The following is a 26,891-nucleotide window of genomic DNA, read 5'->3' as shown; positions in this document are numbered from 1 at the left end:
AAGTAGTTTCAACATTCTTCTCTTGGATACGCGGTATTGTCTGAGCAAAGGCATATGATTAATCCAAAAAGACACCGCTAAAATTACAGTCTGTAGCCGCGATGACCTTTTAGGCTAAATTATTCTTCTTATCGAACTGAGTATTCGGTAACAACACTTTTGACGGGGAATTGTAGCGTTAAGCTTTTCTTTGAAAATGTGGTATTGAGCAAGAAGCTGTGTACAATGGAGACCTGCTACTTTTCTTTGATCATTAGGCGGATTTTTTCAAGGAAACTGGTTGGACTCGGTGAGTGAAGGTATTTCTTTATGGTTGGGTACCAACGAATATCAAAATAAAATGCGTGTGCACATCTGTAGACAAGCGGCTATGCGAATAGCAAAGCGCCAGATTGATGAGAGAGAATATCTTGCAAGTCTAAAAATATCCTATACATTTATGTTCGCGCAAGCCAAGAAGTGAGAGAGGAGGAGGGGAGCACGATCACCATCCATCTCAGCTCAATTTCTGGTGGGTGGGTCGGGAGCCAAAGCAGCAGTCCTTAACAGTCGATGCTTTCGACCAGCAGGCAGCACTTGAATCGCCTCTTCTTTTCATAACAGCACATTTCCACAGCCAAAAAAGCATCGTTCCCTTGCCTCTTTCTTGGGACGAGTTACCCTCCTCGAGCAATGTACCCCCACTATTACCCACAGCCGTCGGAAGACGCCAGCAGCAACGTCCTTTCAGGGCCACTGTACCCTCAACAGCGACATCCATACCATCCGCCGGCAGCACATCACCACCCCGCCGCTGTGGCCTCACAACCACCTCCCGCTGCTGCTGCTTTGCGGCATCGACCGTACCACCACCAACCGCCACCGCCGCAGGCTCCACCAGAACCGCTGCCGAGCGCGACAGACGTCCAGTTGACCCTCGGACTCCCGGTACCGCAAATGGCAGAGTTCGCTTCATCCATGGTATACTTGATGTGGCACGCACGGCGACCGTCCGTAATGGCCATGCACAGCGATTCCATGACGGCTGGAGGAGCAACAGCGTCGTCGGAACAGGACGCCGACCAGAGCCGAGAAACAGCAAACATAGCAAATGCAACCAGCTCAGCCTTTAAAAAGTTCTCTCGACAGGTATATGAAACATAACGTTATCCTGAATATCCAGAGACTGATAGAGTGTTGACGCTCGTGCATCCCCGCATACATATACATTTCTATATGTACTACTAGATCCTGCATGCTACTCAGCTTTCTGAATCCGTCGTCATGTTATCACTCAAATACATCGCCATGTTGCTGCAGAGGAACCCTGCTATCCAGGGCGCTGAGGGCTCAGAATACCGGCTATTCACCGTCGCGCTCATGTTAGGTACGTGCTCTGTGATATTTAGATTTGATGGTTTAACTTACTGACGATTTTTGCCATGCAGCAAACAAATTCTTGGATGATAACACGTTCACTAACAAAACGTGGTCTGACGTGTCAGGGATGAAGGTTACCGATCTCAACATTATGGAGCTCGAGTTTTTAGATGTTTTAAATTTTCGCCTGTTCGTGGATAAGGACGAGTTTGGACGGTGGAAGATTTCCCTAGTCAAATTTAAGAACCAGATGCAATCGGTGTATCAAGCACAGGAGCAAGAGCAGCGGCAACGAATGATTGAAGCATCATTGAAGAGCGTTGGACTTTCAATGCTGCAACCTCCAGATCATCATCACAAACAACAACAACAACAACAACAACAACAACAGCAGCAGCAGCAACAGATCTGGAGTATAACACCAGACGTTGCACGACATCAACAAGAACAAGCAGCAGCAGTAGCTCAACAATACCAGCAGCAACAACAACAGTATTTCTACTTGCTATCAAAGGCACAGCGACCGCAATTCCCGTCACAACCTTTAAATCAACCACTCGTCCGCGTACCGCTACGGATACCAGCGCAACCCGTGTATCTTAATACATCTTCGCAGGGACAACATGTGGCAATGCAGCAAGCACCTCCACCACCTCCACCCGCAGGCACTCCCATGTACGATGATCTGTCTGGACGAGGAACGGGAGGAGGAGGTCTACCTATGCACCAGCAGCAGCAACAACAGTCATTCGCACACGAAACAGCGCCTAAACGGACGATGCCACCGCCACAGACTGCCGCTTCTGTCGACGGTTTCCCGCGTCAGAGCCACGGTATCACTACAAGCAAGCCGCTAAGCCGACCTATGTATGACGCGTATGGAAGCCAGCAAGCCGCCACTGCAGACATGCACGATAGTCTATATACATCTCCGTACGGAAGAGTAGCGTCGACACAACCGTACAGTGTACCGCCAGCGACTCAGCAACAAAACATGATACAAAGAACATCATCCTTGCAACCATCGACAGCCACTGTACCTAGCCACAGCGATTACAGCGCTTTGCAGCCCCCTCCCAGCAGTACATCCATGTACTACTATGCGACGCCATCCACTACACCGACAACGGCCCACGCAGACAATAACATGTATGGATACAGCAACGGAGCACGTCCAGCGCGGCAGCAGCACCAGCAGCCGTACGGTACATCGCCAGCACCACCGCCGCCGCAGCAGATGAGCACGCCGGCGTCAGATTATCACCAGGGATACGTGGCCGTTTCTCATCCTCCTACCTCAGCAGCTCTTGGCGATCACCGCTCCAACCCGCTGCGCACTTCATCTAACCCCGCATATCATCCTCACCATCATCAACATCAGGTTTGTGACCCGAAATATATCGTAGCACACACACATTCCTGTCTAACAATATCGAATAGATTCTCCCGCCCCCGTCCAAACTGCACACGCGCACTCCTGTCGAAGATCTCGAGTGCGGCGTACCTGCTGCACCGTCAGGCCCTATACCTGAGGACCCTCTCACGGCCGCCGAGTCATATCGCACGCATCTCAATAGACGTTAATAATCCTTACCTCACCCTTTTCTCCAAAACGACGATGGACCTGCTTTTTTCTTTCTTTCTCTCTTTCTTCCTTTCTGGTTTTGCATCTCTATATCTTCTTATATCACATTCCCCTTTTCTTCTTCCCTTCTTTTTCTTTTTTACTTTTGTGTCTGTATCGTATACATCATTATATTCTATCAGCCTCTTTCACACCAAAGAGAGCGCACTCATAAGCATTGCCCTGTGGTGGTTGATACGGTATCGTACAATGCCCAACTCGGTGCCCTATATAAGACGATCCAAAGTTTTGCTTTTTTCAAACTCACACACACACACATATATATATATATATATATATATACTATTGTTATATCCCTTTCTTTTCTTTCTTCTTTGTCTTTCGGATTACTGCTATTGGTATCAGCGTATTTGCGATTTTTCAAATACATATTCACACACGTAATATATATCCCAGCCCGTTAATGAAAAGTAGTGGTGGTGATTTCTATTCAAGGTAACAGCAACGGTCGACCTTCCCGATCTTCCACCTTGGAAAAGTACTGAGGTTTCAAACATCCACCTAGGCCTTCCGTGAGGATCACGTTGTTACTGGATTTGTAAAACACGATGTTATCTACAAGGAAGCCAAGAAATTTCGCGATCAGTTGGATATATGCCATGTCTCTCTCTCTCCCTCACTCACATACCAGCCATCGCTTTTGCCATATCAATGTAGATATACACTTGGCAACTTTTCCGTATACCTAAAGTGGTGGTTAAAGAGAGTATTTCTTTTCTAAAAGATATGCATACCGCTAATGACTCCATCGTGACCCGGCAACCCGGGCGCCAGGTGGATGTGGTTCCTCTTCATGCAGAGTAAACCCTGCTGCTTGATACTTTGCCAGCTATCGAGCGACGTTCCGTGTACAGCGACCGGAAGCGGTTCCGCGAGCCGTTCCAGCAACTGGTCTTGGTTTACGCTCTTGATCGAGTGTCCTTGATTCGCGCGGATCAAGTACTCGCCTTGCTCTTGGATCAGCTTGAATCGTTGCTTGTCATTGTTATCCACTACGTATTTGATTTGCTCCAGCGTCACTTGCTTGAACTTTGGTCTTGCCAGCTGTTGTCATATCAGTTAATGCAGAATAGATAATAAAGATAATCGGGTTGCATTGTTACCAAGTCGTTCACTGCAATGTATCCATCGGATCGTACCACAAGCTTCTCCTTTTGTGCGCCGTGCCGTAGAACATATGACAAGAGTTTGGATAACTTGACGGTTTCAAAGCGATCCAGGACTGCGGTGTTATCTGCCATCATTTCATTGACGTTTGAATAAATAAGAGAAGAAAGCTGCTGTGGCTCAGCGGGATCTATGATTTATTGAATTCAATTATGATAAAACTGAAAAAGCGAGATATGCACAGAATGGAGGTAGGGGTTTTGTTTTTGGGGGTGGAGATGAGGGAAAGGGAAAATAAGTGAAGAAAATATAAGACGGGCAATAAGAAAAAAGAGATGTATCTTTTGGATAGTTATTCTTGTTCCACAAGAATAGGGTTGGCGCTGCTTAGCCGCTGCAGCTGATACAAGACTCTGGGTTCTCCAGAGAGCATTGCATGGCTGCAAGCTTTGCTTCTTCATCGCTGTTCTGACTTTCTGAGGAGTTGGCGGTGCTGCTTTTGAGGGCAAGTTGATCAACAGTGAATTTGATGGCATCAACGGCAGGTCGTGACCGGAGATAATACATGCCAGTCTTGAGACCCTTCTTCCAAGAGTAGAAATGCATGGATGAAAGACGACCATAGTTGGGTTCGGCAACAAAGAGGTTGAGGGATTGAGATTGATCGATGAAAGCTCCTCTGTCGGCAGCCATATCGATGATAACTCGTTGAGAAAGTTCCCAAACAGTCTTGTACAGTTTCTTCAAATCATCAGGGATTCCAGGGACTAGTTATGCAATTGGAGTGCTTAATCCACATGCAAACTTAGATTCACAAACGATTGCTAAACAAACTTACCGTTCTGGACACTACCGTTGTGGGCGATAATCATGTTCTTTACTTGTTCATTCCACAGTCCTCGTTCGATAAGATCTTTCAACAAGTGGTGGTTCTAAATAATGACGAACAGATTAATTTCTATACAAATAGGGAAGCAGACGATTCAAATGTTAAATACATACCACAACCTGGAATTCACCGCTCATGACGCGACGGGTGTAGATATTGCTAAAGGAGGAGAGTGGTTGGTTAAATCTCGGATCGATTTTCTATATCTTTATCTACCTTGTGTAGGGTTCAAAACATTCGTTGTTTCCGAGGATCTGGCTGGTGCTTGCAGTAGGCATGGGAGCAAGGAGCAGAGAGTTACGGACACCATGTTTCTTGATACGGGCGCGCAATCCATCCCAGTCCAGGCGGTCAGAGCCTTTAACTCCCCACATGTCATGCTGGAGAATACCTTGACTTACAGGAGAGCCCTCGTAGGTCTGGTATGGACCGAGTTGTTCAGCCAATTCGCAGGATGCATCAAGTGCAGCGTGGTAGATGGTCTCAAAGATATCCTTGTTTAGTTGGCGAGCTTCTTCAGAATCAAAGGGAAGACGCATGAGCAAGAATGCGTCAGCAAGACCTTGCACACCCAAGCCAATGCTGTCACGCCAAATATTATAGTGTCAGGCACTGAAAGCACAATGTTCTGATATACAATACTCACGGACGGTGTCTCATGTTGCTGTTACGAGCTTCTTCGACAGGATAGTAGTTGACATCGATGACCTTGTTCAGATTCTTTGTGACAATCTTGGTGATTTTGTGCAGCTCGTCAAAGTTGAAAGTTTTGGTTTCGGGATTGACAAACTTTGGTAATGCGAGGGAAGCGAGGTTGCATACAGCGACTTCATCGGGAGCAGAGTATTCAATAATTTCTGTTGAACAAAAGACAGGGTCAGACACGGAGGTCCGTCGCTTCCACATGCAAAACAGAAAACTTGCCTGTGCAGAGGTTGGAACAGGTGATAGTGCCTAGGTTCTTTTGGTTGGACTTTTCATTGCATGCATCTAAAGGAAAATTGTAAGAATCGCATTCATATATGGAGTAAAGGTAGGTAATTTTCACACCTTTGTAGAGCATGTAGGGCATGCCGGTTTCGATTTGAGCATCAAGGATAGCAAACCAGAGCTTTTGAGCGCTGACTGTTCTGCGAGCTTTGCCTTCCTGTTCGTACTTGATATAAAGAGCTTCAAACTCCTTGCCATAAGTTCGGTCAAGACCAGGAGCCTCGTTCGGGCAGAATAAGGACCAGTCCGCATTTTGCTCAACTCCTAATGATTTGTCAGCATTTTAGACTGCTGTGTGAATATCATTGCACTGCATTGTGAAAACGTACGTTGCATGAAAAGATCAGGGATCCAAAGACCGAGGAACAGATCACGAGCACGGACCTCTTCCTTGCCATGGTTCTTTCTCAGGTCCAAGAATTCAAAGACATCAGAGTGCCAAGGTTCCAGATACCTGTTTAGGTACTTATTAGATACTATCGATTTTTGGATGTCTGATATATGGTCCTTACATGGCGAAACTGCCGTTACGCTTGCCACCACCCTGGGTGACGAAACGAGCAGTGTCATTGTATACTCGCAGCATAGGAACGATACCGTTGGAGGTACCGTTTGTACCAGCAATGTAAGAACCAGAGGCACGGATCTTTTGGAAACTGACACCGACACCACCGGCAGATTTGGAGATGCGCGCACAGGTCATCAAGGTATCGTAGATACCCTCGATACTATCGTCCTTCATTTGCACCAGGTAGCAGCTGGAAAGCTGAGGACGAGGAGTGCCAGCATTGAAGAGGGTCGGTGTCGCGTGAGTAAAGTATTTGCGCGACATGTAGTTGTAAGTTTCAATCGCAGCATCGATGTCTTCGCCGTGGATACCCAAGGCGACACGCATGATCATATGCTGAGGGCGTTCAACAATGCGACCTGCAAACTCTTTCAGCTTCCAGAGTGAAAAATAAATAGTGTATTTTGTACTGACCATCGATCTTCATCAGGTAGCTGCGCTCAAGGGTCTTGAAACCAAAGAAGTTGAAATCATAATCACGCTCGTATACGATAGCGCTATCGATCTTTTCAGCGTGCTTTTGCGAGACCCTGTAGAGTTCTTCTGAGACGAGCGGATTGTGGCGCTTGAGCTTTGGATGTTGGTGGTTGTAGAGGCTCTCAACGACTTTGCTAAATTCGCACTGGGTTTCCTTGTGCAGATTAGAAATCGCGATACGAGCAGCCAGAATAGCATAGTCAGGATGCGAAGTGGTCATATATGCGGCGGTTTCTGCAGCAAGATTGTCGAGCTCGACGGTGGTAATCCCCTGGTACATACCAGTGACAACCTGTGTGCATAAACTTGTTAGAACGTGTAAGCTAGCACCGGTCGCGGATCTGGAGAGCAACTACCTTTTGGGCAATCTTGGGAGGGTCAATGAAGTTGGCATCGAGGCCTGAGCAGAGCTTGCTGATTCTGGACGTGATCTTATCGAAAAGAACCCGTTCCTTGCGGCCGTCTAAGCCAGAGGTGGGAGGTTAGTGGGACGTGTCGCCCAGGGCAGTCGAACGCGTCGTTGGGAGGACGCGACATGTGGGAAGAATTACCTCTTTTAACAACAAACATAATCGTATGTATTCTTCTTTCTTATGGGACAATGATAGATGGCCTTTGCAGGGAAGGAAGGTCACAGGAGCGTGTGTTAAAAGAGAGGAGAAGAGGATTGAAAAACGAAAATTTCGTGTTGCTTTTGAAGCGGAGAGGCGCGAAAAAGTTGCGCGGTTGTAACGCGTACCTAGTGCGCGTTTTCCATGCTGCTCATTGGGCCAGGCACGCCCACCACCGAGCATGCAATGCCATGTACACTCATCCGTTTAATAAAAGCCGTTTCGTTGCATAATGTATGCATTGTGCTTGGTGGTTTCTGCCAATCCGTTGCCAAGGATACCAACTTACAATGACTGTCTGGAGCGGCTCGTGTTTACAAAAAGATATTGATTGTGACAATGTAAACACGTATACTATGCTTACTAAATCGTTACTCTGTTCGTGTCTTGCCACAGTATTTGTCATCAACGTGTCATCGGCGATCACGGTCCTCCGCAGCTGCAGGGACATAATTTTCTTTGTTCACCGCGGAGCAAAGAGAAGTCCTCAGCAAAGGTTTCTTCTATTTATATGACAGAGGACGTAATGTTCGTCGCAATGCTTTGTATGTAAAGACAATATTTACAAAAATTGGAGGAGAAAGAGGATCAAGATGTGACAATAATGGCATCATTTTATGTGGGAAGGAGGGTCGGGGATACTTAATGCGCAGTATAGTACATGGACATGCCATGCAGGCCCTGCTCGCCTTTTAAATACCCGAAGCGTCCAGTGCCAGCTTCCTGAGGTATTACCTGAACAGTTTTGAACGTAGCAGGCATGAGCCGTACTTGTGAGATTGGGGTGTTGAAAAGGGTCACTTTTGCATTCTCCCATGATACGAGCTGCATGTCATTGTAGGAGCCCCATCCTAGTAGATGCCACGTAGTGATCTCATTGACAGGCAATATCAAATCTGCGGGATGACCTAGTATAAAACCGTTGATAGTTTGCTTTATGTTCGATTGTTTGAACCTTTGGATCGCATGCCGATTCTTTCGAATCTCTTGTTGGTTCACGTGATTAGCCACCTGCTCCATTGTCTTTGACATGTAAGGTGACAGGTTCTCATTAATTGCTGTAAACATCCAGTCAGAGCAAAGTAACGGAGAAGGAAAAAAAAAGAATTATATAATGCGATCTTACCAAACAATGCAGTGACTACTTCGTTGGCAATTGCAGACTGTGTCAATTGTCCTCGTCGATAAATAATGATGCTACCAAACAATCCTGCAAAGCTGGTTGTATCCATATAAGTACACACGCAAACACGAATTGTTCTTGTCGAGCTTACATGTCATTTTCCGTTACGTGGGAGTGATATCCCCACACCAGCGAGTGATCATCGTTTGGTCCAGGGCCTGCTCTGGGAGGTACTTGCCAAGTGTAAGTGTAATTTTCGCCAGGGCGGACAGGTTCAGTTGCGCCTTGGTATACAGCCCCTTCCATGTCGAATTCATAGAACACGCCCTATCACGTCAATAGCACGTTAGAGGGTTATATTTAGTGACACTATTTTTGAACAGTGTAGACGTACATGGGGATGCATTGAAAAATCATGCGATGCTTTGTTCCATAGATAGACTTGGATGGTGTCGCCTACTTCCGCTCGCAATACGGGGCCCATGAGACCCTGCCATCGTGGACGAAGCTTCCGTTCAGTAAAAGTTTCATCGGTATATTCGCAGTACACGGCCTTGTAATATAAGCTGCCGATATTCGTTGGACCTGCACAGCAAAGTAAACGAATCTTAGCGTTACGTCGAAGAAATCAAAAGCAAACAGTTGCTTCAACGCTTACTTTTGTTGGTCCAAAAGTACGCAGGATTGTCTTCTGAAATGTCGTCGCTGGTAGCCGTGTAATTCCACACGAGCTCTTCAATGGCGACATAGTACGTGCGAGTGACACCGTCGAGCTTTTGTTCGAACTCCTGCTGAAGTACTTTAAAGTCGCCGTCGTAGTTTTTTGGCCGAGGTATATACGTTTCCGGTGGATCGTATTCAATTCCAAAGCATAGCTGGAGTAGAATTGCTGCAGCGACGATGCCGATCGTCACCAACATTTCGCTTCAGGCACAAGGAGGAGTGTCAAGTACTGGCGGCGCAGTGACTAAATTGGTTTGCGATCGTTACACAGTCCTGCATACACCAGATAAAGTACCTTGACCACGATCCGTATACCGTGCTAATGGTCGTAACAATGAGCATATCGCTATTGCTGAAATCGATGTTTGCAAAAGTGTCTAGCTGCCAACTTGCAGGTCTGTTGCTAAGCCTGAACAAAATACAATTTGTTTCGCATAGAGAACATGTCCAACTCCAATTATCACGAAGGAATCCTTGTAGAATGTTTGGTATATGTCTGTGAGACGACTGACGGGAATGAACACGCAGGAATGTCTTGCCGTTTGCTCGATCGAGTTCGCACATTACAGAAACACTGAGTAGTCTTCCGTCAAGATATGGGAAGCAACGAATGTTTTGGATTACAGATGGTGTACAAAGTTAAAAAAGAGCATTCGTGGCTATTAGGACAATGCAGCGGGAAATTGAAAGAACTTAATGTATCACAACTCCGTAGATAGCTAGAAATGTATAACAACCAGGAGTAAGTATGAGCTGCATCTCTATGTGCATGTGACAAGTGATCAACTCAGTATGTGACATTTTCTGCTCGTCAAAAGGACAGGGGGACGTCAACGAAACTTATTTAGAGCATAATACAAAGAACTTCGTTGTAGGAAATAAGAATGAAGTGTTTATATCTGGAAATGTTATCCTGATCTATGAATGCAATCATTATTTAATAAAGAGCAAGCGGTTGGCAAACTATTCTGAGCTAAATTTGCATGGATGGCATGGTGGCGCCAACACCTGTTAGTATGATGCACAACTTTAAAACCTGCGCAGCTACACATAGTCACTCCAAAGTCATTCCGCTTCAGAGAGAGTCCTAGATATATCCATATTTGTTCAAAGAAAGACAAACTTCGTTGAAAAATGTAGCCAATGGCAGCGTTGTGTAGATATCAACAATGCACGGTCCACCAACAACATTACATGTTATACATAGTACTACGCAAAATTTCGAGTTCCTCCGCGTCCTGACATAGGTATCCTTTGTCTACATCTGCAGTTACTAGTATGATATTTCAAAGATTTTCCATTATTCGTTACGTTTCTATGTCCCTGCTGTTGTGACAGGCATGTTTTCCGTTAGAATATAATATGCAAGTTGACGATCCTGCAGACCGATCTTTTTTATCATGAGTACTCCACTTCACCGATGCAGCAGTATGTTCCTGTCGACGCTCTCGAAGACCTCCTATTACAACCAAGACGAACTTGCGCGTAATTTCGTCGTCAAGATAGTGTGAACGCCGCACTAGTGAATATACATTGCATTCTTGAGATGCAGAGTAGTGATGTTATTTTTTCCTCCGATCATACTCCTCGCGCAAACACCGAAAATCTAGCCCGGGAAAAGCGAGAAATAGGCATATGCAAGCAAGCGCCGTGTTGTTATGCAAGTGTGACGAAATTTTATTGGATAGTAGCACCGCAACGGAAGATTTAAACTTTCTGGGGGGGGGCGAATGGATCCCTGCACGTTTTTAGCTCGTCGTACATTGCACAAGCGGCGTGATGGCTGATATAAAGACAGAAAAACAAGAACTCCAGCGACCCCTTTTGTCGACGTCGCCTCCGCAGCCCAAGCTATCAGTGAGACTCGCCATGGCGCTCAAGATCTCTATGCTCGCGCTTATCGTTGGACTGTTCGTCTGCTTGCACTATCCAGCGTTTTCTTCTGCTGCCCACAACTCGCAGAAGCATACTCCTCTCGGCCTGCCCTACACAGGTAATTCGTTTTGGGCCCTCGCAAACGAAAAAATTCCTAAAATCGATATTTATATACAGAGCCGCCAATTGCCATCTCTAACAAGATCCAAAATGCACGCCCGGTTCCGTTCAAGCCAAACGATGGTAATATCCTAATCAATTGATAATAGATAGAATACTGCATTGTACTCACACAGAGTGTAAAAAGGATGGCTAGGCATGAACCTAGACTATAAGTATGTAGAGCCTCTAGCAAAGGAGCTCAACAGCACATCAGACGTTCCTCTTCAAACGCGTGGTAAATAGCGTCAAATCAACAGATTAATTCCTTAGTATAAACCATTTCCTTGCTTCACAACATTTAGGCGAAGCTCACATTACAGTCGTTACACCTCCCGAGTTCAATGTTCTAAAGGAAGCCGGTATCACCTTGGATGAGCTCAACGCTATTGCTTTGGACATGGACATCCAGTCGCTCAGCTTCGTGTTGATTTGCCTCGGCAGGGAGAAAGTGACCAAAGACGGAAAGGACTACATTGTCTACCAGGGCATCGTCGATGCTCCCAGCCTCACGAACATCCGAAATGCCATCTTCCGACGATATGCTTCAAAGGGCGGCAACACGGCCTTGTTTGATCCTCAGGCAAGTGAGCGCCGATGCCTAGGAAATAACGCTATGCTTATTTTCTCTTTTTTACATTAGAACTACAAACCTCACTTTACGATCGCGTATAATGTTGGAGATCTTTTTGAAAGCGACCATGTCTCCAAGGGCTACAATGTATGCTATCGTCCTTTCAAGATTACAAATTAAATAAACCTGCCTAGCCCACTAGTCTTAACTTTGACACACATAATTACTTAGACTTTAGTTCATCTGAGAGAAAAGGACACCGAGTTTATAGAGGAAGTGTATTGTTGGCCAAAAATATACAATGCTATGATATATTATATAGGGTTAAGTCTTATACACATGTGTAGGAGATCAAGAAGAAAAGGAAGGAAAGAAATATCTAGAAAGAGGAGGAGGAAAAACTGGAAAGATATGTTTGCACCTTTTCGTTAATGGAGGAAGGAATGGGCAGGTCGAGCATATGTTTGCAGATTGTTTCTTGTAGGTCAGGGAACGTGTCAAGGGCCTTGAGATAGACAGCCAGCGTTGATAATGCAAACACGTTGCCTTCCACGTTATCGTATGCTGGCAACTCAACGTCATATAACAAGCTCTCCTTTAGCTTTTCTTCATCCTTATCGTGGATCGCACGGACTGCAGTGTACATGGTATCGAGATAAGAGTAGATTTGCGGAGACACCAACGCAGGTGTACGATGATCGTGTCGAATCAGATCTTGGTTGCACAGGTAGTCCAAGGAACTTGTTGCCGCCGACGATCCACTGGATTTTTCAAGAACTGCACCGAGATGTGTCCACCATGCAATCATTAGATCACCGCCTCCGTTGGTAGCATCCTCGGATGCATACTTTGATACGTTGAATACGTTCTTCTCATCGTGTTCCTTGTCCAGCTTGCAAAGAATGTAATGTTGCCACATCTCTTGTTGCGAGTACAAAAGCTGCCAATATGAGATCCAATCGAGAGGAGTCGTCAGATAGGGTAGCACGCTGGACTCAAACGAGTAAGGGCAAGAACCCGGCTCGAAGCCGTTCCGTGCACGGACCATGTGCATCACTTGGTTGCGCTCCATGTCTTGGTCACAGATTGCTCTCCAATACTTTGCAGCCAAGGCGAAACAAGGTCCAAAGATCAATTCGAGTTGAACTGCAATTGTAGCATGGACACGCGCCAGTGTTCGTGGAGTCAGCAAAGTGGATTGGCGCCTGTCTCGTTTAAGGATAGAAATCCGTGAGATCAGGCCGATGCAGGATCGTAGCAGTGCAGCTTTGGAAACTTCCATGTCACCTGAATAAGCAGACGCTTAAAAAAAGGAAAGAAGAATACGAATCAATACAGAGAACATACCACCCAAGCATTGAACTTCACTCATGCGCACCCAAGTGCCCGCCTCTTCCAGTTCTTGGGACTTTAATGCTTGTTGGCTTTTGAGCCATCGGATTCCAGGGATCAGCAAAATCAAATCATACAGGACAGCAATGGAAAACCAGCTTGGTGCCGCTCCAGGGAGCATATCGATCAGCAAGTCATACAATTCGTACCATCCGGCGACAATGTCTGAATCACCATCGCGGTGCTTGTGACCGGAAACATTGCACTTTATCTTTCTACCGAAAACCGATCTTGAAAGATACTTGACAAGCGGCATGAGTACAAAGTAGACAATGCAAAGCGCGTAGAAGCCGGCCCAGATGAATGACCTGGATAGTTGAAAGTTCCAGTTAGATTGTGATCCTACTTACATGCAATTGAAATAAACTTACTGAAGTGACCACGACGTTCCAACAGCGTTGGAGAACAAGTCATCGCTGTGTCCATTGTCAAAGACGCCAGATTCGTTGCTAGCAGGCTTGTGATGATGCAACTGATGCGGGCTCACGTCAGACACAAAAGGTAAAGTAGAGAAGCAGGCGACGCACATGTAAGCAGCCATAAACATTCTCGAGGACGAGTCATCGTCGGACGTCTTTGCTGTTTGGTTCGGTTTCTTGCGACGGCGGTATGGCTTGCGTTCGCGTTTGGGCAAGAGCTTGGCCATTGCAGCGCGCTGCTCTGCACGCTCACGTAGAATTCGTTGTCGTTCTTGCTTTTCACGCTCGCGCATTTCCCGTCGCTCACGAGCCAGTCGCTGCTCTTCGGCTTGTTCGAATTCTTTCTTTTGTGCAAGGAACTGTGCAAGAACTTGCTGGCCGCCTGGAAGCTGGCCCAAGATATGCTGCAAGATCTTGTTCTCGCGGTCAGCTACCTCGTTGCTGTGCTTCAAAAAGGTAATGTACTCGGTCGCCTTGCGAAGAATGGTCGCCTTGTTGAGTTTCTTTGCGACTTCAACGCCGTCAATGATCTCTGCTTGGTGGTGATCGTCGTCGTCGTCTCCGCTCAAAACAGAATCATTGTCATCTTTGCTATCCTTTTGATCAACCTTGGCGCAATAAAGGGCAGGAACGACGCTTTTTAGTTCTTGGATGCGGTCGTTGATGTTGTTGCGGTATCGGCGCTCAATGGCATTGTGCGCGACCTTTTTGAGTTGCATGGCCGGCTCAACCAGTTGGTGGAATTCTTCGTTTACAGGATTCGCACGTTTTCGCGGCTGGTGTTGCTGCTGCTGCTGCTGTTGATTGCTATCATGCTTCGATGTCTGCTCGTGCTGTGGAGTTCCAAGCAAAATCGATGGAGGCATGGAGGGTGCTGCGACGTATGAAAGTTTTGTTAGTAATGGAGTATATATTAGCAAAACATTGTATACTTTTCAACTTACTGCGGGAGTTATCATCGGTTTCTTTCTTGATATCCGGCGCAAATGGAAGAGAAATTTCTATGCTGTTTGCAAACAAAGGCGACTGCCAGTCAGGAAACTCGACGGATGGAGTTGCAGGCACCACAAAACCAGGTACGTTGCCGGCCATGGACGAGAATCCGTTTGAAAATAGCGGTTGTTCAGGTTGGCTCCAGAGAGGTGGCGGCGACGGACTTTCCAAGGAAGAAGCCGGAGAAGTTGACGATTTCGAACCCGAGCCGTCATAGTAAAGCGGCTGCTGATATTCCCAGTTCAGTGCAAGACCATCCATGCGCGGTGGGTGATGGAAGCTTTGGCTAGCGTAATTGTCCATTGACAGCTCCTCGGGTGAGAAAATGCCGGCGAACGCTGGAGGCGACGGGACGCCATCCGATTCTTCGGACAGCTGGTGGTAACGGTCCTCTGGTGGTGAGAACACGGGAGGTGGTGGAGGAGGAAAATTGTTACTGTTCTTGTTGCTACGAGTCATAGAGACAAAGAAAAAGAGATGGAGATAGAATGGATGTCGAGAGAACAGTCTGCTGTGCATGCGAGCATATAAATCAAAAACATCTTTGGAGCTAGCCGGAGCTGATTGGGCGCCAAAAACTCACCCGATTTCAAATTAAACACGCCACTTCGCTTACTGCAATCCATCAACTCAAAAAGAGAGTCTCGCCCGTGCACATAAACATCTAGCATGTGAACTCCATAAATATATACATACATTCGCATGCAATAGCTATATAGTCTTTAAAGAATAGCAATTAGGCCTCAGCAGCTTTGGGCGATCTCCACAACTTAAGTATTTCTATAATCGTTTTTGCTCCTGTCTGTCAATGGGTAAAACTAGTCCCAGACACGAATAATGCAACAATAAAGGCCCTTTTTTGCTTTGGTTGTGTTACAGTACGTGGTCCCTGTGAATTTTTTCTATTGCTTCCATCATTGCTTAGCTGAAATCGAGATTCTGCGGGATGTGTTCTGAGAATCCAAATATGGGAACATGGCAATATGCTTAATGCGTTGAAAATTGCAGCATGTATTGCTGTTAGACTTCTGAAATAAGGTTACACTGACGGGCCTAGTATATTGAGCTTGTCCCATATTTTGACTGTTGTTCATATGGCGCGGCTCAGCCCTTAGTTAGCCCCCAGCAACTCGGCCGGTGTGAGGGTTGTCAATGAAATTTATTTATGATCTTTTTTCTTTTTCTCGTTTCGAACACATCCTTTGTGAAGCAAAGAAGCCACAGTACTAGGGTTTTAAAATAAGGCTTCAAGCATAGTAGTGGAATGAGGCGCTTGATGTTAAGTTCAAGGAGCTGAGGCCAATTCGAGGACTAGAAGACAAGCTCCACCAATTGGAACGTTTGAAAGAGCAGCAGTAATTAGCAAGGATGATAGTTCTTAGAGTATCCTATTGATATGATAGTTTGATAAACAAGGTTTGATAACCTAGAAACCTCAAGATAGAATACAGAATAGTCAATAGTTCCTTGATCAAAAATAAAAAAATTAGGTTTTATACGATTTAGATGTTGCTCATCATCGTCTGATAAATAATTACTACAGTAAATTTTTCTCTTCTCATCCATTGGATTTAGGTATCAGAAAGAAAGGCTATTATCTTGTGCACGATCTTTTCCGGACAAAAAAGACGAAGAATGGATCACGCGCTGTTGCAAGTACTAGCGCCAATGAATTGTTCATTTTGCTTAGTGGTCGCTAATTAATATTTTTCTCCTTTTTCTGGATCCGTTGTTGCAACGCCGAGGTGGTCGGTTAAGGTTGCACTGGGCGATACGCCGTACAGTGTCGAATTTCCGTCGCTGTGGCGGTTCAGACTTTGCTTGCTGGGACTGTATGCCAGTTGGGGGGCATATTGACGTCGCGAGACCAACGTTGAAAAGGACGCGCGCTCTTCTGCCGCAACAAGTGTCTCGGCCGTCAACCGCTTGCACGGCAATTGCTGATGCTGTTTAAGCGTCTGCTGCGGGTACACGACAGGAGAAGCATCGTTGCGCAGCGTACTTTGACACGACGACCAACCCGTTGTGTGCTGCTGCCATGCTTCGGTATCCAGTTTCCTTTTCCTCTTGCAAATGAGCCACACGAGCATGCCGATACCTGCAGCAACTGCTCCTGCCAGGACGCAAAATAACGGCATATACTGTTGCGTCGTGCTACTACTGCTGCTGCTGCTGCTGTTGATATCATTTGAACTCGATTGTGTTGGCACACCAACGAGGCTGGTGGTGGTCGGCGGATTGCTAGCTATGAAGGAAGAGACCGGGATGGCAGTGAAAATAGGTATATGAGACGGCGAAAACGATGCTGTGGCGATCATCTTGACAGCATCCATGCTGCTGCTGCTCTTTTTACTGCTTTTCACAGCATGCGTAGATAATGCTCGATGCGTTCCGGTTGAAGACGTAGACATCTATAAACGAGATAAAGGGAACGAGAAAGACGGTAAGAGAGCAATGAGGGAAGGGGAGGGGAAGATATTGATTTAGGATATCAACGAAAGAAGAAAGGGGAAAGGGGAGGGGTTGAGCAGCAAAATGGATCCATGCATGTTGCTTTACACTCTAGATTCAATGTAGGTAAAGCCTATTATGTATCTTTATACAATCTTACTTTTCTTTCTAAAATTAAAGCTTGATAAACGAGGGAGGCACTGCAGGTGAAAAAAGAGGAATAGAATTGATTTGCATTGCAAATTGCCAATGAACTTCCAAGTTTTTGCCAAACGCCCAGGGCCATGCATCAGCTGGTGCTCCGCTTAGTCTTCATGGATCCCTCCTCCTCCTACATCTGATCGGTCTGCAACGATGCCCTGTATCCTCGTAACAAGCATCCTCTATTCTTTCAGTTACTAAGCTGTCGAAATTATTTCGAAATGGACAATTACTTCAGGAAACATTCGGACGTTCGTTGCAGGCCTTCAAAGCGCAAATTATTTGGTGAGTCAACGGACCAGTGACCCATACTCGCAAATATTAGGGACCTGCATTAAAAAGATAATCCGCCATTCGTTACTTGGTTACCGTACTATACATGCGAGAATGAAACAGTAAAAAATTGCTGAAGATGGTGGTTTCAAATACAAAACATTGTCCTACTTTAAGAGTGCACTGCGCTTTGTTCCTTGGCAGGCCTTATCTGATTACAGCCATACTCGCTGTAGTCGACTGATGCTGTGAGGACAATTCCTTACAGTCTAAGTACTCTTAATACGTATCATTAGCTAGGGGAGCTCATGTATCTTTAAAAGAGACGTATAGTTCGAACATTGTCGATAGAACGCCCTGGCTCCTTACTATATGAAGGGTACAACAAACTTGTAGCTGTCCGCAGCAGTACAGTTTTATCCTCCTTCTGTAACTGACGCTTACAATTGAGTCCTTATAGATTTTCTTGTGTGAATGCTTTAACGATACTATGTAGCTACCAACAAAGGTTCTTCGTTCTTATCGGATGTCCTTTGATCATGCAGCTGAGAGGTCCAGTGACTGGTTCGACGACAAGAAGGGGTCTACATTTGAAATTCCGACGCTTGTTGAGAAGCGTTTTTTGGGGCGGTTTGTTGTCGTCATCCTTTTTCCCTTTCGCAACTTGCCGTCTCGCACATCCTTCAGCAGCGAGCTTTCGTCATCATCCTAATCCAAGTGCCGACGCCAAAAGCGATTGTACGCATAAAGGGACTCAAGGGATTCGCATAATACATATTTACACCTTGGAGCAGGTCCTATTGCAATATTTTTTCCACCTTATAACCCCAACGCAAAACAATCCACATACACGCCCAGCCGCGCTGCCGAACCTACGCTACGCTAGCCTTGTCTCCCTCATTCTTTACTCGCTTACACTAAACATATTTTCTGCATTACAATATACCAAACTCGATGATTGAAGCTAGCCGCAGCAGCAGCAACAGCAACGGTATGTCAACAGACGATATTTCACGCGAATTCGTGAACCACGAACAGGATGCGGGCGAAACCGAGTCACAGAAACAGCAGACATCTAAAAGATCGGCGAGCGAAGACCTGGAGCAGCCAAAAGAACCAAAGCAACGCAAGACTTTTGTCAAGGAAGATTCCGATCCTTCTTCTTCAACAAATAATGCCACTACCAACAACAATAATAACAGCAGTGATAGAGGAAAAAATATGCCGGATGCTGAAGCGGTTGAAGCAGCAGCCGTGGCAGCGGCCGCCGCTGCAGCGGCAGCAGCTTCTTCTGGAGGCACCAACATTCTGTCGCTGACGAGTGCGCAGGGAGCGCCAGGATCAGCGTTGGCATTCATGACGGAGCAGCAACATCAGCAGTTCTTGCAAAGTTATGCACAAGCCAGTGGGCACGATCTTGCAAACCTAACCGCGTCGTCGCTCGCACAGGCCATGGTGTCACCAATCGCGGTGCCTGGCTTAAATTTACTGCAGCATCTACAAAGCGGTAATGTTATCACAGCCTTGCCAGGGCCTCCACAACAGATTCCTCCTCAGTCTACCACTGTACCGCAAGCGACCGAAGGAGGCGGTGGCGAACAAGTTGATGCAGATGAACAGAGCAAACGAAACGCAGCTACCCGGAATATGACCAACGATGAACGACGGCAGCGACGGTTGCTGCGAAATCGCATGGCAGCCAAGGAATGCCGAAAAAAGAAGAAACAATATATCCAAGAAATTGAAGATAATTTGAAGCGGCTGGAAGAAGAAAACGCGCGCCTGCGGAAGCAAGTGGATGAGCTGAATGCAAAGCTAGCAATTCAGTCCATGGGCAATTCGTCCGAAAGCTATCGATTGATGAAAGAGGTGGAGGAATTGAATGCAAAGTTGAGCATGGGTCAGCTGGCAGGCGCCACGAGCAGTGCCTTGACCGCAGCAGTCATGGCAGCCGCAACAGCGCAGCATCAACAGAGACAGGAACAGGAACGAAAGGATGGGCAAGTAACAACAACGACGATACCGCAGGGTGATCAAACCGCACCTCCTGCGCCGGTTATGAAACAAGAAAACCAGGATGAACAACAACTTAAATCCGGTAATGGGGATAATGCGGCGGCGGCGTGCGGCAGCACACCAACACTTGCGCCACACCAGACCGGCGATGTAAAAATGGAAAAAGGAAATGGTTAGGAAAAACAAGTCGCATGGTGATACCTCAGTTCCGAAAATAAAAAGAGCGTTACCTTGCACAGCTCTCACCAAGTTCTTCTCATTTTTTTTTCACCTTTGTTTATATATTTTTGTTCCATAGTCCACAGTTATACATACTCATACTACCATTATGCCACCGAGGAATTTACGTCTTGTCCTCATTGTATTTGCATCCACCGTGATGCTGTATATAACTGCGATACATCAACGGAGTCATTCTGCGCACGAGCAGCGTGTAGTTGTAAACGTACATCAATCCATTCCGGAGCAACAAAAACCCCTTCAAGAAGAATTGCCCATTGTACCTGAAAAATTCATGACTTACTATCCACATTCTGGTTTCCACAATCAGCGGATAGCACTCGTTAATGCTATGGTACTTGCAAAGGCGCTGGGTCGCACGCTTATCTTACCTGAGGTCAATGTCGGCAAAGGTAATTACTGGTGGCCGACACCAAAGCTGCCAGAAAAGATGGACCACTGCTTATCGTTACCTGTACGCGAGCGCCGGGGTTACTGCAAAGAGTACCAGCAATACGTCGGTGCGGCTGTGGCAGATATTTTTGATCTTTCCGGAGCCAGAGCCGCCGGTATCAAGATGATCCAGCGTCGGAACATGAGCATCGACTACTTCGAAAAGTACTGGGGCGCACAGCCATCCGACATTGCACAAATCGTTGACGATTCGCGGTTTTCGTACTGTATCTACGACAATGCGAGCTCTACGGAGCCATTGCAGCATCAATTCCAGCGACGGATCAACCTGGAGGACTTGGCGCAACAACAAGAACCATTTTTGGTGTTTGGGTCCTTATTTAGTACGTTCCGCCTGCATCTCGAAGACGAACGGTTGGTGCAACTGCGGGACTTTCTGGAGGCTGAGACCGGTTTCGGCCATCCTGTCGTCCTGGAACAAGCCTTAGCGATTGTCTCGCGACTGGGTGGACCGGGCACCTTTACGAGCGTGCACGTGCGGGTGGGTGACGGCGTGTTCTCAACCATGGTGCAAGATACCATCGCTCGAGTGCAGCACAATCTTCGAAGACAAGTCCAGACGACCGAAAAGATGGAGAAGTACAAGCAAGGAGGCCACTTTGATAAGCTCTTGTACGAATGCGTTGCATCCAAATCACCTATCATTTACATGGCGACCGATGCAGCAAAACCCCGCGAAACACTAGCTGAACTCTACATGGAATTTCCTTGCCTTTTTACTATATCCGATTTTCCCGAAGTCATTCAGAACATTGTGACAAGCGCAACGGACGCTTACGGCCCGCTATTACTACCGTTCGTCGACGCCGAAGTCTCGTCGCATGGCTCGTTCTTTGTTGGCACGCGAAAAAGCACGTTTTCCAAATATATTCAGACCCGTAACCACCGTTTCTTAACGTTATACCCACATGCGACAAGCACCGATTAGTACTCCCAAAAAACAGTCTTTTTGTATCTATTTATAAAACATTCTCTTTTTGTACATTGTCTTGTTGTCCTTGGAATTTTGCGCAATTCGTCTTTTTTTTTCCTTTTTACGGGTGTTTTTTAAGGGAACAGTCCATCTTGCTTCTTTTGCACCAATTGTTGGCAGCAATTGGAGAAAGATAACAAGTATTATCTGGGCTGATGGATGCTGCTCAGCATTTAAGCAGCAGGATGCGAAGCTCTGGGTTGCACAGAGATCACTATGTCCGCCAAAAGAATGAAAATGTGCCCGACGAAAGAGGCTAACTACTATACGTCCGGTGGACCACTGACCTCAACAACCTTTTTTTTTTTCGAGCAGATCTCACCAAATGCCTGGTCGACGCGCAGCAACGCAATCAAGTTATTATTGAAAACCACACTTTCGAGATTTCCGAGCAATTCTACGAAACGGATATTTTTTTCTCGTTCTTGCGCCTGAGTTTCTTTGATATATTGAACCGACATGGCCTGCCAACTCACACAATGCGAACTTGCAGTCGACCGTTTGACCATTGTTATCAGCAACCCCAAAGAAGGCAAGGTCGCCGCATTCTCTAACGCGGTCTCTATGTCTTGTCACGCTACGGTGCCAGCCTTGTGCCCGGTAGTAGCTTCTTTGCCTCAAGGGCAATCCCGCATGGGACACGTCTAGGACAGGACAACCCAGCATCCCACGGGGGGAGGGAAAAGAAGCCGAAGTCCAAGCAATAATTTTCGTGGAAGATGTTCACACAAGTGGCCCAGAGATCCATCGATCGAGACTGGACGGAGGAAGAAACTAAGAAATTCTCGCGTACTGCCAGCTCGCATGCTGAATTTCTCTGTGGTGTCCTTCGCAAGAACAAGAACTTGTCGCGGAGACGTTCTCTTGAGTGTTTGTCTGACCGTCGCACAACCAATTTGCAGCTGGAGCATCAACATTTTCTCTCCATGCATGCATGCGGAGAGCTCGGTTGATCTTGGTCAACGCACGGGCCAGATTAAGAACATCAAGTAATATTCCATTTCTTACAGAGCATCCGAAGAAGAATACACGCCTTATTTGGATGCACCATTGGATACGCTGTTGGCGCCTCTACGCCGGAGCCATCCCCTTCCACCATAGCCGGCCTGGCAAACTGATTTACGATATACATTCATGCTTTTCCAAGAATGCCGTACGTGGAAACGAAGCAGAATACTCTCGTGAGTGATCATGTTCTTCAACATTATCAAGTTTACTGATGCACCACACACGTATTACGAATACACTTCTCGAAAGTATTTGCAGGCAGAAGAAGACACGAGAAGCAGAGTTTTCTCGGGCCAAGGAGACTGGGGAAACTGGAAAAGGCAGAAGCAAATAAACTTTTCTTCTACCTTTGCTTTTATATGTAATTTCATAACTTTGTGTCGATACTCCGTTTCTTCATGTTTCCAGCAAGTTATACAAAATCGCCGCATGCCTGTACGACGATCATATGTTGACTTTTGTGCACGAGTGCACGGATCGTTTTCCCAACCAATTCAAACGCCGGTCTGATAGGAACGGGATGTACACCTTTTCCAAAAAATAATGCCGCTGCAATTTGTCGTTTTGATGTATAAATGTATTATAAAATTTCATAAAATGAGACATTAATTTTGGGAAAGAGTGTATGTAGGTTCGCGTCTTTCCCCACAAATGTAACGAGATACCGATATTAATATCATAACCATGTTTCCTGATTCCACTGAAGAAACTGATAATTTATTGCTTGCAGCAAATTCTATGTCTAAGGAGGATTTGATATAATTGAAGAACACGTGTTAATATCCTGTTTGATCTTGGTAGCTTTTATATGAACATTATCTAGTGGAGAAGGTGTATTGCTTAATTCATTGTCATCGATTTGCATGTAACATTCGGAGCATTGATATCCAAATCTGAATGGCACCTTCTGGAGTACTGGAATAGGCTCCAGGTGTATTTGGGCTTGAATTTGGTAGTCGTAGAGTTGCTGCTTCCTTCATCCAACGCTTCCTTGATCTTCGTGCATTCTTGGCGAGTGTGGTAACTCTTGGGATGGCACATTTTCCGGACTTGGCCTTTTTGTTCTAGCGCTGCTTGTACTTGCGCTTTTCGTTGTTCGAGTTAGAATAGTCACTTGAATCTGTCAAGGAAAACTTGCGACCTTTTAACCGCTGTTAGTTAAAGTCATTCTGAGGTTCCATTTCCGGTTCGTCTGGAGATATCATCCGATCATAGTCAGGTCATTCGTGAAAGCTATCCGGGCCAGTCTCGAAATCTGGTTCAGTTCTGTATATATCATGGTATTTTTATGGCATTTCAGTAGAGGTTTACTCTAAATTGCTCTTTTTGCATACAGAGTATGTGAAGAAACTAGATATATGGATTTATAGCTACCCTAAATGAATATGTCAACTTTTAAAAACATTGAAGTGGAGGTAAATGCTTATGAAATAAAGTATCAAAGAAGTTAATCTAAGCAGCAGGGCAGCGGGGCAGCTTCCAGGAAGAAGATGGATAATCTCCGCCCATTAACACTTTTGTGTCTGCTTTCACCTTTTAGAAGGTAAGCGCGGTGCCCTGCCTTGTGGGCTTTTTGCACGCTAACTTAAGAAATAAATAGAAAATGAATATAAAAAGGCATGGTATGATTCTTTTGGGGTATGTGGGGGATGTGCTTTAGTTTCTACGTGGCTTCTAGTACATAGTCTTTAGCTTTTTAGTCTTTTAGTCCATGCCTTCTTGTGAGTTTAGGTAATGTTGCCTCGCATATTTTACAGCAACTAAGCTTTGCCTCTGTCTCTTCTTTATCTAAGTTCTGTTGTAAACTTTTGATATTGGCTTGCAGAAATTATAATTCACTTCCTTGCTACCACGTCCAAACTACAGCTTATATCATGGATCAACTTCGAGTTACTGCTTGAGAAAGAGACGACGAATTTATTTGCTCCAAGACAACATTTTGGCAATTAGGAGAGCATAATCTTATAATGCTCTACGCGACAGAAAGTTTGGATCAGCCACAGTAACAACCCATTTTGCGAGATTCTGGCATCATAAGCCTTCGCCCGTGGAGATAAACCGAGTGCCTGTTTTCTTCCTTTCTACAATTCTATATGTACAATGTTTGATTACTACTGGATAGATTTATGGATGATACTAAACAGCATTCTCTGCCGTCCGATTTTCGATCTGCAAAAAAGATGATATATCCTCGCCTGAAATCAAATCGAGTCAGTGAGTGCATGCACGCCTTGTGAAAAGTTTCATCATCAAATACGACATTTTCAAAAACAAACGAACGAATGAATCGACAAAGCAAGATAAGACTGTATATAGATATATATCTGCAATAAATACTAATAATATGGCGAGTTACTGTTTTATTTTGGGTAGGAATAGGTGATCTCGTCTTCCGAGGACTATTAGGATACGTAACAAGCTAGTCAGTACATTACATGTGTAAAGCAACTACATGTCTTTGTATACTTACGTCCTCTTCGAAGCCTCTGGAAAATTACATATCATTATTGTTGATATCCAGATCGTTAACATGCGTGCAAAAAGTACATATACAGTCCATAAACAAAATAACTTACGGCTCACCGAGAACGCTTTGAAGGTCGCGGACCTGGTTTTTCAAATCATTCTTCACAGTAATCAAGTGACGGATATATTCAACAGCTTGCCGAAAGAGCTTAGCAAAAAATAAATTGCATATGAGTGCTATGGTTATACTTACATTTTTGGAGGATGAGCGCTTCACTTCGATTTCCTTGACTAAGTGAAGGCACGATTTCAATCAGCTGATCAAATCCGAGGCGTATATTTTGCCGACGCTTTTGCTCGGATGCAATGTGGTTTGCTTTTTTCTCTGCCTCTGTTAACAATTCATGCGGCGCTTTGCGGCTGCGTCTTCCTTGCGGTCGTGCAGATTGGGGTTTGGATGAGGAACTAGCACTGCTGCTATTAGCATTACCACCGCCACCAGCAGCATCAGCAGCGGACGATGATTCGGCTCCTGGTGGTTGTTGCTGTTGCTGCTGAGTCGCGCTTGATGCATACGTTGCCATAGACGGCACAAATCCAAGGTCTGGAAGTCCCTCTGCTTGTACACCCAATTTTAGAGGTCCAAAAAAATTTCAAGAGTCGTCGTCGTACCTGAGACGTTTGCATCGCCGTTGTTGACAGGATCCATCAGAGAGAAGTGAAAAGAAAGAAGGAAGAAGATCAACCCGAGGAACGATTGCCATGAAAATCAATATCACGAGAAAAAAAAATAAAGGCAAAAGCGAAAAAGGATTCCGGTGCCGGAAAACAACTTGATAAATGCCAGACATGTGAAAAGCACAACAATTATAGACTTTGAGCCGTCACTCTGGCGACAGGTTGACCTTCCGACAATTAGGAGCAGAAATCACTAAACACAGTCTCCATTAAAAAATAACGTGTGTAAGCTTCCTCTTTGAGCTTTTCTCCTCTGTCATCGGCTCTTTGGCCCTCCATTCTCGAAAAAATCGCTGTGGAAGCAAGTTTGTCTGGAGGCTGTAGCGGTTTGAGGAGCGGGTGGAGGCCCGCTTTTGTGATGGAAAACTATAGTTACTTAATTTCTACACCTTCCACACACGTTGGATGGGAGAGTGTATAACAGGATATGGGCTACAAAATTAATGTTCAGACTTTGAAGTCCTGGTGTCTTTGCGCGAAACGCATGCGCGACGAAGGAGCGCTCCAGCACGTTCAGGAGATAAAGAGGTGAACACTACTGTTATGGACAGCAAATCAAGAGTATATTTCATCGAGCGCCGGTCCGAATAAACCGGAAGTTCGACGGCACATTGTTTGCAGTAGCAAAGCAGGATGCAAAACCGCCGTCGGATGAAAGTTTATGAAGGCCAAGCGGTTTGAACATTTATTTGAGAATCTTTCGAATTTTGCCAGTGTTGCATGTTTATTGCGTAATCGCTTGTTCACGGTACAGCGATTTGATATTGGATTTGGCTGTCTTGTTTTTTCGAGTCGTACATAGCATTCATGACTGTGCTCTAACCACAACAGAAGCGGCAAAGATATGGTTCTTTAGAAGCATAGAATAGCTTGATGTATCCACAGCATTTGTTCCTTCCTAGATGGCAAGATAGACAATTGACTGCAAAGGCAATTCTCGTCAGGAAGAGCCTTGACAATGAAAGGACAGTCCTGTCGTAGCGAATCGCGTTTGACCTTAGCGTTGGTGGTGGTGGTAGTCAGATTAGAAGATAGGAAAAGGCGGCAAAAGTATAATGGAGAGATTCAAAGCGCTTATGAATGGAGACAATCATATAGACAGATACAAGGTTTTTCCTTCTGTTGTATACATTTGAACAAAGAAAGGATGGGCTATAAAGAGGCCATC

General features: G+C 45.6%; 10 protein-coding genes across 10 annotated transcripts; 4 read left to right on the top strand and 6 right to left on the bottom strand.

Moving 5' to 3' along the window:
- Window positions 1-672: 672 nt before the first annotated feature.
- Window positions 673-2,943, top strand: VTP01DRAFT_6662 (uncharacterized protein; the record flags this gene model as incomplete). The annotated part of the gene is made up of 4 exons (XM_069385588.1): window positions 673-1,128; window positions 1,228-1,366; window positions 1,428-2,740; window positions 2,800-2,943. The coding sequence occupies 4 exons, from the start codon at window positions 673-675 to the stop codon at window positions 2,941-2,943; spliced, it is 2,052 nt and encodes a 683-aa protein (XP_069243035.1).
- A 491-nt stretch (window positions 2,944-3,434) lies between these two features.
- VTP01DRAFT_6661 (uncharacterized protein) lies at window positions 3,435-4,248 on the bottom strand (the record flags this gene model as incomplete). Its single annotated transcript, XM_069385587.1, has 4 exons — window positions 3,435-3,559; window positions 3,633-3,689; window positions 3,739-4,048; window positions 4,108-4,248. The coding sequence occupies 4 exons, from the start codon at window positions 4,246-4,248 to the stop codon at window positions 3,435-3,437; spliced, it is 633 nt and encodes a 210-aa protein (XP_069243034.1).
- Window positions 4,249-4,498: 250 nt separating this feature from the next.
- On the bottom strand, window positions 4,499-7,605 carry VTP01DRAFT_6660 (uncharacterized protein; the record flags this gene model as incomplete). The annotated part of the gene is made up of 12 exons (XM_069385586.1): window positions 4,499-4,878; window positions 4,950-5,043; window positions 5,114-5,159; window positions 5,217-5,582; window positions 5,647-5,857; window positions 5,925-5,990; window positions 6,051-6,254; window positions 6,320-6,444; window positions 6,503-6,917; window positions 6,973-7,327; window positions 7,392-7,498; window positions 7,587-7,605. The coding sequence occupies 12 exons, from the start codon at window positions 7,603-7,605 to the stop codon at window positions 4,499-4,501; spliced, it is 2,388 nt and encodes a 795-aa protein (XP_069243033.1).
- A 683-nt stretch (window positions 7,606-8,288) lies between these two features.
- Window positions 8,289-9,689, bottom strand: VTP01DRAFT_6659 (uncharacterized protein; the record flags this gene model as incomplete). The annotated part of the gene is made up of 5 exons (XM_069385584.1): window positions 8,289-8,704; window positions 8,773-8,864; window positions 8,921-9,096; window positions 9,164-9,354; window positions 9,428-9,689. 5 exons carry the CDS (start codon window positions 9,687-9,689, stop codon window positions 8,289-8,291), a joined length of 1,137 nt encoding a protein of 378 aa, XP_069243032.1.
- Window positions 9,690-11,271: 1,582 nt separating this feature from the next.
- VTP01DRAFT_6658 (uncharacterized protein) lies at window positions 11,272-12,280 on the top strand (the record flags this gene model as incomplete). The annotated part of the gene is made up of 5 exons (XM_069385583.1): window positions 11,272-11,485; window positions 11,545-11,610; window positions 11,675-11,764; window positions 11,832-12,109; window positions 12,170-12,280. The coding sequence occupies 5 exons, from the start codon at window positions 11,272-11,274 to the stop codon at window positions 12,278-12,280; spliced, it is 759 nt and encodes a 252-aa protein (XP_069243031.1).
- Window positions 12,281-12,479: 199 nt separating this feature from the next.
- Window positions 12,480-15,363, bottom strand: VTP01DRAFT_6657 (uncharacterized protein; the record flags this gene model as incomplete). The annotated part of the gene is made up of 4 exons (XM_069385582.1): window positions 12,480-13,387; window positions 13,448-13,800; window positions 13,864-14,785; window positions 14,856-15,363. The coding sequence occupies 4 exons, from the start codon at window positions 15,361-15,363 to the stop codon at window positions 12,480-12,482; spliced, it is 2,691 nt and encodes an 896-aa protein (XP_069243030.1).
- Window positions 15,364-16,604: 1,241 nt separating this feature from the next.
- On the bottom strand, window positions 16,605-17,315 carry VTP01DRAFT_6656 (uncharacterized protein; the record flags this gene model as incomplete). Its single annotated transcript, XM_069385581.1, has 1 exon — window positions 16,605-17,315. One exon carries the CDS (start codon window positions 17,313-17,315, stop codon window positions 16,605-16,607), a length of 711 nt encoding a protein of 236 aa, XP_069243029.1.
- Window positions 17,316-18,783: 1,468 nt separating this feature from the next.
- Window positions 18,784-20,022, top strand: VTP01DRAFT_6655 (uncharacterized protein; the record flags this gene model as incomplete). Its single annotated transcript, XM_069385580.1, has 1 exon — window positions 18,784-20,022. The coding sequence occupies one exon, from the start codon at window positions 18,784-18,786 to the stop codon at window positions 20,020-20,022; it is 1,239 nt and encodes a 412-aa protein (XP_069243028.1).
- Window positions 20,023-20,173: 151 nt separating this feature from the next.
- On the top strand, window positions 20,174-21,466 carry VTP01DRAFT_6654 (uncharacterized protein; the record flags this gene model as incomplete). Its single annotated transcript, XM_069385579.1, has 1 exon — window positions 20,174-21,466. One exon carries the CDS (start codon window positions 20,174-20,176, stop codon window positions 21,464-21,466), a length of 1,293 nt encoding a protein of 430 aa, XP_069243027.1.
- A 3,413-nt stretch (window positions 21,467-24,879) lies between these two features.
- On the bottom strand, window positions 24,880-25,694 carry VTP01DRAFT_6653 (uncharacterized protein; the record flags this gene model as incomplete). The annotated part of the gene is made up of 5 exons (XM_069385578.1): window positions 24,880-24,918; window positions 24,990-25,005; window positions 25,096-25,180; window positions 25,239-25,601; window positions 25,658-25,694. The coding sequence occupies 5 exons, from the start codon at window positions 25,692-25,694 to the stop codon at window positions 24,880-24,882; spliced, it is 540 nt and encodes a 179-aa protein (XP_069243026.1).
- Window positions 25,695-26,891: the final 1,197 nt, after the last annotated feature.

The sequence above is a fragment of the Rhizomucor pusillus genome (genome assembly GCF_041956525.1).
Source record: "Rhizomucor pusillus strain CBS 183.67 unplaced genomic scaffold VTP01scaffold_3, whole genome shotgun sequence".
NCBI classification, from domain to species: Eukaryota; Fungi; Mucoromycota; class Mucoromycetes; order Mucorales; family Lichtheimiaceae; genus Rhizomucor; species Rhizomucor pusillus.
The sequence above is the reverse complement of the archived record's forward strand: the minus strand, read 5'-3'. Positions and strand labels throughout refer to the sequence as shown.